Source organism: Rhipicephalus microplus, chromosome X (genome assembly GCF_043290135.1).
Source record: "Rhipicephalus microplus isolate Deutch F79 chromosome X, USDA_Rmic, whole genome shotgun sequence".
In the NCBI taxonomy this organism is placed as follows: Eukaryota; Metazoa; Arthropoda; class Arachnida; order Ixodida; family Ixodidae; genus Rhipicephalus; species Rhipicephalus microplus.
The window spans coordinates 373,361,777-373,374,838 of NC_134710.1; the positions used below are offsets into that span (position 1 = coordinate 373,361,777).

The 13,062-nt window shown below is 43.5% G+C and overlaps 2 protein-coding genes across 3 annotated transcripts in view; one reads left to right on the forward strand and one right to left on the reverse strand.

Annotated features, from left to right (window-relative positions):
• LOC142776388 (uncharacterized) overlaps positions 1–1,787 on the forward strand; it is a 33,946-nt gene extending 32,159 nt beyond the window's left edge. Inside the window, exon 3 of the mRNA XM_075879996.1 lies at positions 1,579–1,787. Coding sequence (XP_075736111.1) covers positions 1,579–1,611 — 33 coding nt within the window. The 3' untranslated portion in view covers positions 1,612–1,787. The remainder of the gene's footprint in view (positions 1–1,578) is intronic.
• dgt6 (dim gamma-tubulin 6) overlaps positions 1–13,062 on the reverse strand; it is a 96,991-nt gene that overhangs the window by 61,704 nt on the left and 22,225 nt on the right. For both annotated transcript variants that reach the window (XM_075879994.1, XM_075879993.1), the window contains exons 6-7: positions 9,536–9,795; positions 849–914 (exon numbers count right to left, since the gene is read on the reverse strand). In XM_075879994.1, coding sequence (XP_075736109.1) covers positions 849–914; positions 9,536–9,795 — 326 coding nt within the window. The remainder of the gene's footprint in view (positions 1–848; positions 915–9,535; positions 9,796–13,062) is intronic.

The following is a 13,062-nucleotide window of genomic DNA, read 5'->3' on the forward strand; positions in this document are numbered from 1 at the left end:
AAAAAAGGTGGTCGCCAGCGGTACGTGAGATTTACATCTGGCGATTTACAACACTTGTGTTGCACTGAAATGTTCTCCTATGGCCCACTTTACATACCCATATAGGCATAGTAGACCCTCTACTTCTAGTTTTCACTGAAAACTATAAATTGTTGGGAGCTGCGTCATACGGCCCCTTTAAACCTGAACTGCAAGAAATAGCGGAAAAAAATTTCAATAGAGCTATGGATTGTGAGATTAATTTAATGATGATTTTACTAAATGGAAGTTTGTTCTGTCAAGGTCTGACTATGTAGTACCGCACTCTTAAAGGGCCAGTCAACAGGCTCCAAAACACGCAAGAAAAGATCGCGCATTTTCCCTGCGCGTGACAAACCTTCTACTATGCGCAGTGACGTCAACTTGGTAATCAGCGGCGTTGACTTCATTACTGTTTTTGAGACCTGGTATAGACCAATCGACGAGCTGCATACTGCGTCACATCAGCGATCACCAAGTTGACGTCACTGCGTGTGGAAGGAGGTTGGTCAGGCGCAGGAAAAAAGTGCTAGCTTGTTCTGCATGTTTTAAAGCCTGTTGACTGGCCCTTTAACAAATGCAAATTACACTTGACAGAGGAGGGCTAATATAAGAAATGAAAGGAAAAAGGAAAAGAGACCATGCTAAAGAAACTAGGATAACTATGCTTGCTACTTTAAACAAATCGGTAATAAACAATAACCCTAGGTTACGACAACGATTTTATGAAGCTAGTTCATTGTACCTATTGAGCTCTTAAAATAAGGCTATGCAAACAAAGCTAGTCATTTATCTCTGACAAGACAAATAGAAACACAAGAAAAACTTACTTTTTTGCTGGAATGCCCAGCTCTTGAAGCAGATCACTTAATAACGACTTCCATTCGTTTATTTTCCTGCCAAAGGTAAAACATTGGACAAAAAAAAAGAGTCAGATCAGCCAGCATGTATGAGTGCAGTAAATATTTATTCCCTCTTCCCTGATGAATTTCATAGAAGCAGAGGCGCAACAGCCAACATAGAATTTGGAGCAATTTTCGAAGCAGCACAATGTTATTTTTGGTGAACTAAAATCTCAAAAAAAATGATCATGAAACCCAAATTCGGAGCAGTCTAAAAAAGACTTACATGTATATATATATATATATATATATATATATATATATATATATATATATATATATATAGAGAGAGAGAGAGAGAGAGAGAGAGAGAGAAAAATAAGTATACGCCTCTAAAAAAAGTGTTTATTGGTGACGTTTCGATCGGTCCCCGATCGAAATCGCGCGCGCGCGGCACTTTTGTCTTGATTTACCGAGCGAGGTTCACCTCAACTCATCGTGCTCACATGTTTCGATGGGGATTTGAATGGCGCAGGCTGCCTTTCCCAGACGTTTCACCCCTGTAGGTAGCCGAGTGTTCCAAAACAATGCACGCTCCAAAACAATGTTTTCCTTGGGCTCCAAACGTTGTAAATATGCACTCTTGATACTGTGTTCACTTTTAATGATGGCAATATAGCCCAAGTGAATGTGCTGAACTATTTTGAAATTTCCCCAGGGTACTGCACAGCCAGGGCCTACGCACCCTTAAACTGCATCGACCGTACTGTGCAGGTGACAAATGAAGCTCGTCAGACAAGACGTCTCAACATGAAATAAAAGAAAAAGATATTGTTGATGAGTATCTGGCTGGTGCCCCATGAACAGGTCCATCAAATTGCTGTTATCTTGTAGTACTTTTAAAATATAGCAGATTTTAAAGTGTAATTGTGATTATCTCAAAACATGCTTTTTTTGTAATTATGCTCCTTTTTCTCAACAAGCACAGTATCTAAAATCATAACTTTTGGCCAGTAGTATTTACATAAAGTACTACTGGGAATATGGTGAAGCAGAATTACTGTTCTGTGAGCAAGTCCTCTTCTGCAAGACGACATCCAATAGCTATTGTTGCGTAATAACTAGGTACCAGAAGTAAAAAATTCACAAAAAATGAGCATTACAATTTTCACTACTGAATCTGCTTCAGTAAAAAGAGGAATGGCTCGGGATCACAATGATACTGAAGCACAAATTACTGTAGCGCTTATGATTATGGAGAAAAAGGTGCATAAACTTCGTCTAAACTACATGGCGGGTATAGGGCTTACCCTGTTCCTTTAAGCAATCATCTGCGCGAGTCACAACAAGGACAAACAATTTTCGAACCACCACACCCGCCCTTACTCAACTTTTTTTTTTCAGGTGGGGGTTAGGTTTAGAGCACAATTTCTCATATCGCTTGCAAGGTGCTTTTGATCATATAAAGTAACAACGGCGTGTGCCCTTTGGCCCGGCGAGAACGCCGGCTATGCCGGGACAATGCAACTTCAAGCTAGAAAAATTATTTATGTGTCGTTGCCACAGCAACCAACGTGGTGGCTGGCAGTGACAGCGTTTGCAGCACATTGACCATCTTCGCACATGAAAAACGCGAAATATGTTCCCACCATGCCAAGACCACGGTTGCTGACTAGGAAATTCATTATTGTTTATTTGTTTTGGTGGCTACGGCAAAACTTTTTTTTTGCTTGAAGTTCCCTCGTCCCTCCGATAGATATCCGCTACGGTCAGCAGGCAGATGGGTGCGGGGCATTGTTACTTCATCTCATGCTTTATCTGGTCGACGGCATCTCGCGAGTGTCCCCACCTAACTAGTATATAACTTACACTGTGGCTTAAGGTTAAGGTCTGCGTGCTTGGTTTGACTGATGATGCCAAATGCAGGTGGCCAATGTGGCCCCTATTTCTCGATGAAATTAGCTCAACTGAGAAAATTTTGAGGCTGGTGGGGCATTTTGGCGTGACGTGGCGCAATTTCAACCAATTTCATAGTTTTGGCACAGCTCGGTGCAACAATTGGGAATTGTATCGAATTGGTGCCATTGGGACAGCTGTTGCACCTCTGAAGAAGGCCATAAAGTATGCGCTCTTGCTGTAGTTATAAACAACGAAACTTGCCGTTTGTATGTCGCTGTCATAACCACTGCATTTTCAATCAATGAAAGTAAGTTTTATTATTTTATAGCACAATGTACAAGAAGGATATTTAGAAAAAGGTCTCGTAGTATACACTGAAATGGGACCTCCTATTTTGCCACACTTGCGTTCATGTAAGGCCGAGTCATCTGCTACCAAGCATTTAGAGCCTACACCTTGCTTGGGCTTCCCAGTCCAGTCCACTTCGTCACCGAATGATAAGCAAAAGTGCCCTTGCACATGCGCACAATTCTCTCACTTGTGCAAAACAGTATATTGACATAATTCTGGACCCACCACTCACACATATACATATTAAACCACGGGTATATTGAGCCCAATATTCGAGTCATATGTCTGAGTTAACAGGTTTATTAGGCCTAAAGCCTTGGCAGCCACTCACAAACGCATCAAGTGTCCCACCGCGTCCAGAGTGTCGCTTACTTTCAAGTCCTGGGTCATTAATGTAACAAGCCTTTCGATTTATTTTTGTGTGTGCATGAATAGTAAATTGTAGGCCTGAAATGAATGCAAATAAAATTGTAATGGCGCCAAATAGAATGTAACAGATAAACCAGCTATTAGAGCAAGGGCCTTGGCACCAAAAGCAAGTAAACATTGGTGTTGAATACTGTACCTGCAATGAAAATTCATAGAAACAAAACACAGGAATCTGTTGTTATTCCAGTAAATATATAGTGAAATCTTGTGAGAGAGCGTTTTGACGCGTCGCTGAGAGAAGTGAACAAAATCACTTTCCTCATGATGATACATCTTTTAGGTGACAAATGTAGTATCCATAGTCTCGTGAAATCTGTGGGTGCATACACTTGGCAATTCAATGCTTTCAAACAAAATAATTCCTTGATGTTCCAGCATTCCATTCCTTTCGCATTCGCATCTCCCTGCTTGTGCTGATTATTATAAAAGAAATATTCGGCATGTCGACTACGCATTATTTGATACGAGTACCAAAATGTATACGAGTACCAAAGGCCAAAAATACACCAATTACCATTACATTAAGTAAAAATACTTGCAAGCTAAAGGATTGGGTTAGCCCCGCCGCGGTGATCTAGTGGCTAAGGTACTTAGCTGCTTACCCACAGGTCGCGAGATCGAATCTCGGCTGTGGCAGCTGCATTTTTTTTTTTGGAGGCAGAAATGCTGTAGGCTTGTGTGCTCAAATTTGGGTGCATGTTAAAGAACCCCAGGTGGTTGAAATTTTCAGAGCCCCTCCACTACGGCATTTCTCATAATCACATGGTGGTTTTGGGATGTTAAACCCCACATATCAATCAAAAGACCGGGTTAAAATTACTATCGTATCAGCAGAAAAGAAGTGTAAATTTAAGGGCTTGTTTTCTTTGTTAGGCACAATATGAACAAAAACTAACAGACAATAATGCCAAGGAAAGTATAGGGGGTGGTATCTTGTCGTGGTTTCGGTTCCGGTGTTAGAACTGGTTGGCTGGCCCCTAGAGGGTGTTGTACATATGTATATAATAGCATGCTTGTGTACATAAAAGGGTTTCTACTTGGCCACCGGCTGCTGCGTACATCTTGTCGGCCGGCGCTCCAGCGCCGTGCCCCGTGTTCTCCATGCGGTGCAACCGCCGCACGGTACTACATTTTGGCGACGAGAATGGGATCAGTGTGCATCTGGCTAAGGTGAGCATATGACTTTTTGCTACTAGTGCTACCGTGTTCAGCACCCTGGATACAGCCCACCAATACTTCAGTTCTGCGGATCACCAGTTCGTGACCACTGAAACTGCAGATTCCAGAACTTTACACGAGGGGCGGCTCCACTTTTATTTCCTCCGCATCCAGTCTGTCTCGGAAGCAGCATGTTCCCCGCTATTTCACCACCTCCATTCCTGAAATGCCCTGGCATGCCTCCAATTTCCTGAAAGACACGGCATCATGTCGTGCAAGTGTACCTCGACGCGGCCACTCCGGAGGCTACACCCGACGCCAAGAAGGTGTTGCTGTTCAACCCACTTGTAGTGGAGGGATTACAAGCATACTAGAAGGCTGCTGACGAGCAGACGCTGCTTGACGGAGTCCAGGCTTCAGGAGATGCCGCATCGTGCGACGCATACCAGCAGGCCTTAGCCATTCTGGACGCATACTTCGCGCCACCTGAAGATGCTTTCTGCGTCCGGGCCCAATTCCGGCGGAGAGTTCAAGAACCGGACAAGACTCCCGTCCAATTCATTCTAGTGCTGCAGCAGTTGGCCAACTGGAATTTCGGCACCACAGCAGAGACAATGGTACAGGACAAGATTTTGTACGGCCTGCATGACCCCGACCTGCTTAGGTCATTCGGTCAGATGGGGGACGCTTTCACAGTCCAGGCAGCGTTGGGAAATGCCAGGAAATAGGAGCGCGTCGACCGCGCGTTGCAGCAGCTGGCTGCTCCACAGGCCGACTCGATTACGCGACGCAAGCATCAACGCCGCGGCGTTCGTCCTCCCCGACCCATACTGCTACAACGTTATGCTACCGACCTTGCTGTGCTATCGGCCTCTCCAAGGTCTGCGGAAATTTCGCAAATTCTACCGGGCTACACTTCAATTTCATATGCTGCGACGATCCTTGCTCGAACTGAAAACATGCTCACATGTGCTGCACCTGTTAGCGTCCAAGCTGGTCGTGTTCCTGAGGCATCTGCTCCTGCCGTGTTGCCGGCAGTTGAGCGTACCATGGTTCCACCTGATTCAACTGGGAGTTCTGCTGCGAGGATGGCTGTTCCTATCCGGTCTGCTGCTGCTGACCATGCTCTTCCTGCATCAGCTGTCCATCCTAAGTTTGTGCCTGCTCCCGTTCTGCACGCTGCTCCTCCTGCTCCGGCTGTATTTCAGACTGGTGATCATCTTCAGGGGACTGTGTCTATTCAGTGTCCACCAGAAGTGCATCAACCAAGTGTTCCAGCCGTGATTTTGGAGTCAGTCCCTATTCTAAGTGCTGCCGAGGTGTTTTTGCTGGTTGCGTCTACCCCGACTGTGTTCGTTCCTGCTCTCGTCACGGGTTCTGCATCAGTGACGCCGAGCCATGCTTCATCAGGGCGTCGTTACCTGCCTGTTCCGGGCCCGACTATGCTGAAAGTACCCTGGATACAGAGCACATGGGCCTATTCGTTCGCTTTACCAGATTGCTGTGGGCGGTGACAGTTAAGACGGCTGTCATTGAAATGGCCCCGCTACAGGCGTCGACGCTGTAGACTTAAACATCGCAGTGACTATGCGGACATCCTCTTGCGGAGGAGGGGATGATGGGCTGTATATTTCGCACTCTGCCTTGCTTTTGCGTCACTTGCTTGGTTTGATAGTGTGCTTGCTGTACATTCGTATCCTTCATTGTGCTACGTGCAGAGTGTGCTTGTGTTACGTGTTACCCCCCCCCCATGCTTTCTATTCAAGGGGGAGATGATGTGATGTTGTTATTTCTTCTCAAGCGTGAATTACCTTTGTATTTTCATGTGTCTGCTGTACATATCTTCACGCTGTTATGTTGTACATTTTCTTCCTTTTCTGAGTATTATGTACATTTATTATTGTGCGTTGGTTGTGTGGAGGACCCCACATCATCTTCAATTGAAGGGGGGGATGATGTGGTGTCGTGGTTTCGGTTCCGGTTTTGGAACCAGTTGGCTGGCCCCTAAAGGGCGTTGTAATTGATTTATTTGTAGGGTTTAACGTCCCAAAACCACCATATGATTATGAGAGACACCGTAGTGGAGAACTCCAGAAATTTCGACTACCTGGGGTTCTTTAACGTGCACCCAAATCTGAGCACACGGGCCTACAACATTTCCGCCTCCATCGGAATAGAGGGCGTTGTACATATGTATATAATAGCATGCTTGTGTACATAAAAGGGTTCCTGCTTGGCTACCGGCCGCTGCGTACGTTTTGTCGGCGCGCGCTTCAGCGCAGTGCCCTGTGTTCTCCGTGCGGTCGCACGATACTACAGCATTACATTACATGTAAATGTCAAGAAAGAAAAGTGGATTAAAAGATAACTTGCAGCCAGCAGGGATTGAACCTGCGTCCTTCGAATAACATGTTCAATGCTCTTACCTTAAGCCAGTGGTGGTCATACCTTCGTCCACTTTATAGGGTACATATATACACATTTAAACGTGAGAGCGTCAGTCAGCGCCGCCAGTAGCCATTACGACGAGTGTGGACCACTCATCTTTCTGCTTGTTGGTGTGATGTAGCACATGATCTTATTACCAGCTGGCAGCTGACCAATAATCCCTCGCATACTACCTGAAGGCTCAAAGTCTGCCAAAACAAGACCCAATATGAATGAAGGAAAGAAGTGTAAATTGAAGAGCTCATTTCCTTTGTTAGACACAATATTATAAGAACAGACAATAATGCCAAGGAAAGTATAGGGGATAGAATTACAAGTGACTGCAATGTAAATATGAAAAAAGAAAAGTGGACGAAAAGATAACTTGCCGCCGGCAGGGATTGAAAAAAAAGTTCGAAGCGTCAAAAACCCCAATATGATTAAGAGGATCTCTAAAGTGGGTAATTTTAAATGACTATATTATTTTATTATCTCTTGTACATTAATAACCCCTGTTGAAGCAAACTACACTGACGTTTTTAGATGCGAAAGCATCTTATGCTAGGGCCACTGGCCATTCTGCGGCATCCACACCCATACTGCCAAAGTCCATTCTCCTCTCCTATGCAAATGTGTACTCCCCTCTCCCCACCACAGGTACAGCGCAGTAAATCATTGCATGTAACTCTTTCACTCTTTCTGTAAGGGTGTGCTTGAGGGTGGCGCAAGTGCCCCGCACAGTAGAAAGCGCGCGTTTGTTGTGCTTCCATCATTCTCTCTCTGTACAACTGTGTGTGAAAAGCCATGAACGATGTCAACGTCAGTGCTAGTTGCCATGGCAGCGCTACTGCGGCGGAGCAAAGGAAGGTTTGAGAAGACAAACGTAAACATCAGCATAGGGAAGCAGACCCCAAACTTCGTGCCAAGAAAGCCGAATGTAAATGTCACATCGACTGGACAGAAGCAACACGAGCTCGGTACGCTGAAGTGGAACGTCAGCCTTCTAACCCCGTACAAATGTCTACTTTCTTCTCAATTCACTCAACTCTCACTTTCACTGGGTGGTGTTGCCAAGTGATACGAAATGGAACTCGATTGTACCCTTGTGATGCTTTCGCATCCCATCCTGGTTTTCCATAGGGGAAGATGATGTGTAATTTTTTTTGTGTGTGTGTCATTGAAGTGTGGCTGCCACGAATGAGAATCAACCTTGTACCCATAGCTTACTAAGACAACACCAGAGCCTCCAATTATAAGGGACACAAAATAATTACAACTCAAACTTTTGACACCACTCAGGACGCTAACATTTCACCAGCTTGCCTCAGGACGCATGTGGTTTAGAATACAATGCATGATTCAGGCCCACTCCTTTGCCTTCATTCCCTCTCTTACGTGCATCAACTCTTGTTCTTCTGAATGCACTGTTCCCATTCCTGCCCTGGCCATGCCAAAGAGGCTGGTGTATATCTTAAGAGATAAAAAAATTGGTACTTTCAATTACAGTTGGCTGTTGATAATTGAAACTAGATAGGACCCCTGAATTTAGTTTGAATTAGAGTTTTGAATAAATAGAAGTTTTTTTTAAACTGACTCAAAACCAACTGGTGTTATACTGACCAACTGACTGACCAACTGGTGTTATAATGAATGTTGACATACCTAACCTGGGGACTTTAAAATTGGGGTGAGTCATAAATTGGCAAGAGAGGGGGAGGAGACAAAAAATAAAACTGGTGTGTGTTATTTGTTCCTACAGGCTGCAACATCATAGAGATTTCTCATTGATTGCAAGCAAAATTTTTAGATGTCAGCAATAATACTAGTACTCAATATTATATATGACCTGTGCACCCATGTGTAATTAAAGGACACATTGGGCTGTGTCCATGACAGCTGGCCACCACTTCCTAACTCTGAACACAAGTGCACCAGTGCGCTGAGGTGAAAGTGACTTAAGCATTCTGCACACAATAGACCAAGGCCATACCGTCCGTTTTTCCAAATTTTATTTCTTCCGCAAACGACATGTGATTTTTGGTGCATGTTGTTGGGGTAATTTGGCTGCTTTTCAGGCCGACAATTGGCTTTCTTTGTGAGTGCTAGGGATGCAAATATTCATCTAGAAGTGACGAAGGCAGCATATATTTTCCAGCCAGGCAAGCAAAAAATATTCTTTAAATGATCTTATGCAATGGCACATTTGGATTAGGAGACTTTAAAACCCATTGCAGACAGGCCGGGTCAATCAAACATTCAAAATTCCATCTCAGTTAACCGTAAGTTCAAATTCAAAGAGCGAATAATCGAGAGTATAGTGTATTTTGCATTTCTCATTAGGACGAGGCCACATGAGCAGAAGAAAGAGTTAATATTTGACATAAATCACCAAGTTATAAATGCTTACTAACCTTTCGATCTTCCTGCACTGTTCTTCATCTGAAATTAGCTGTGCTTGCAAAGCAGTGGCAGTGCAGGTGTTTTTCCTTGTGGCAGACTTGATGGCAGCAGGAGGCACAGCGTCACCCGCCAGGTCTACCTCTTCATTTAGTTTCCTTTCAAGCACTAATGCAGAAAGCTCGGTCAGGAACAACAAGTTCCGTGGTGTACCTGCCGGCAGTAGGATGTGCAAGTTGCGTACTTGAAGAAAGGCTGCCTCAGGGTGTTTGTCCTGCGAGCAGCAGTTAGAGGAAAATAAATACAAGACATTATTTTCTGCTAACTTTCACATTCATTTTACTCCTTTTTATGATGAACAAAGCATTCGCAAGTTTTCTGGCATCCTGGCAGCATTGAAGAAAGCATAATGCAAGCAAATAAAAAACAGCACAAAAACAGAAAGACTTAAAGGTGACATATATAACGATGCAAGCCACATTTTCTAGCTTTTAAGCCATTTTTTTGCTGGTGAAGTTCCTGTGTACTTTTTTTTTCATACGTTAACAGTGTCACTTAAGATGGCTTACCAGAAGATGCAAGTTCATCTGAAATCATCAATAAATAAAGGAGTGCAATACAATACAGTCTGTGTCAAAAGTCAAGAGACCACTAGGTCTGAAAAAACTGAATTTCCGAGAAATTTTGTACTGTATTTGGTTGAACTACGCAGAATGTGTTACTGTTATTGCATTCCAAGAGTCCAGAAAAATTTGTGGCTGCCTGCCGAAGAAGCGGAAGTATTCAGCTTTTCCTTGTGTCTCCCTAAACTTTGCATCCGAAACAGCAGAGGAACGGGCCTAGTAGAGATAAGACTCAACACAAGTGCTGCTGATGTGTGCAATGTTAGGCCTTAGACAAGCAGCACCCTGCCAGCTTATTGTTCATATTGTGGCTGTAATGCGCTCTTCAGTGACTGTGAAGGCGGACTTTCACAGTTATGTCATCACCATTGACCATGCGACAGTTCATATTTTTGTCTTTTCTTAGTTCCCTTTTACAGTACATATTTTCCGACAAAATAAAATTTAACTAGTAGTTCGTCAGTACAGTGATGAGAATGGCCAAAAGTGTTTTGTAGCAGGTTTGTAGCAGGAAAATTGATGATTTGTAGCAGCTGCCCTCAGTTTTGTAGCAGGTTGCAAAAACAAAAAAAAACAGGTCAGATGGCATTTTAATGGTTTTATTATACCATAAAATGATGTATTAAATACAGCGTGCGCATGAGTTCAATGACTGCGCAACTAACACAAGCTCCAAACAAAGCTTAGGATCACAAATATATGATGACTGGTTGGCACAAAGACGCAGGTACACAATACATGAATGTCACTTGCATCAAACACACTAAGCTTTCTTTCCTTTTTTACTCCGCATGCAAGTGTGGCATACACTCGGCCATCTTTTTTCGTGCTTGAGCAAGCACTGCTTGCCTACTCGATGTCAGAGAAGTTCTTCAACTTCATGGAATGCTGAATCAACAAGTCAGCATCTTTAATCAATTTTTCTGTCTCGGCCACTTCCTTTTTGGCTTGGTCATTGGTAAGTTCCACATTCGGTGAACTTTGCTCTGCATCTATTCGCATACGCTTTGATGGTCACTCTTCAGCCTGCAAGGTGCTCTGCATACTGTCTTCATGCCCCCTTGACAGCCTTGATGACATCTGAATTGACTGGAAATGAGCTCGGGTCACTGTCAAACCTCTTTTAATATGACATTATGTGATGTATGCCATTTACACTTGAGAGAGAAAGATTTGACCTGCCGTGCAGGACTCTTGAGTTTTCACTAAATCCACGCTCAACATCACCATTGCCATGAGGAAGTGATACAAGTGCCTTGACTAGCTTGGACAATAGCGGATGTTTTGGCCCACCCTGACCATCTTTCATGATAAAAACTTGATGCCAGTATTTGTCCAGTGGAATGTCAGAACATGCATGTAACTGGTTCGATTTAGCACCGTCAATTCATCAAGAAGAGATGAAATTTCAGCGGGTTGAACCATCTGGGGTGCACACTTTGCAAGATATCTGAAAGAGTCTGTTGAAGATTCCGTACTATGATAGCTCGGATGCAGGCACCTGACAAGTTGGAGCATCTGATTCTCAAGAGGAAGTTTTGCCATCAAGTACTTCGAACATGTAATGTAGAATGACTTTGCTCCTAGCCAAAACACTGTGCAGCAGAGTGTTTGAAGTAAGAATACACATCATTTACGACAGTTTCGGCCTCACTGCCAAATGAATCCAAGGCACATGAAAAGGCATTGTGCACCTTATATAAGGAACACTCCCCAATATCTATCAGGTGACCATGCTGCTGGATAAGTTTTTTAAAGCGACTTCATTACGTATGGTCTATTACTAAAAAATGCAAACCAGCACTGGGAATACTCTCAATAGCCTAATTTAAAAGGTCGTTCGCAGTTGCCTTATTTAACCAAAAGGACTGCAGGTGTTTCACAACCATCATTTTCTGGGCATAGGAAATGTATTGCATAATGATGTCCGTTTGCTGACAGCGCTGTTCCAAAAGAAGTGTCTCATCTATACAGATGCCATAGAAAACACTCGGTTGGTTGACTTCTTTCAGCACAAGGCTCTTAAAGCAGGGTTCAAGGCCATCTGACACGACATACACTTTTTTTCTGCAACAAGAAAAGTCTTTGCCACCTTCGAATCTGGAAACATTGCTCTGTAGAGATGTGTAGCTGTGTCTCTGCAGCTATAAGGAATCCCCTTAAGTCTGACAGCCAGGACGAACAGTGCTTCACTGGCTGTGACACAATCATTATACAACGCAATCGTGGATGCAGCTGAAAAATTCAGGATGGCTTGAACTGCTGCTGGTTGATTAAGTTTTCAATCAGGATCATGTAGCTGCTTCGTACGCTCCAAGTGCTTTTTGCTTTGCAAGTGGCGCTTCACTGCACTCACGCCATGAAATACACAGTTGATTTTCTGGCAATACACAACACGAAAAACATCTTCTTCTCTTTCATCAGCCCTACACCACACCTCAAAAAGATCACCGTTGGCATCCATACCTTTCAGGAGGTCCGCATTGAACTTGCCTTTGAGAGTGGAGAGTGCCATGACGCCACCGCCGTGCAGGACACGCCTAGTCGTACAACCATACAACACCGCTATGCTCGCAATGAGAGTTTACGCCACCAGTACGACTGCAAGGCTGCGGCACGCAGCGAAAACTGAGTTTATTCGTAAAAGCGCACACATATATATACACAGGTCAACCAAGTCACATGTTATATTAGCAGAAAAAAAAATCTACTTTAGTGGCTTTGCAATGTGACATGTGACTTTGTTGACCTGTGTATATATATATATATATATATATATATATATATATATATATATATATATATATATATATATATATATATATGTGTGTGTGTGCGCTTTTACGAATAAATTTAGTTGATAGTTTGCGCTTGTCCTTATTTCGTGCTTTTTCACGCCATAAGCTCGCTAAGAATGA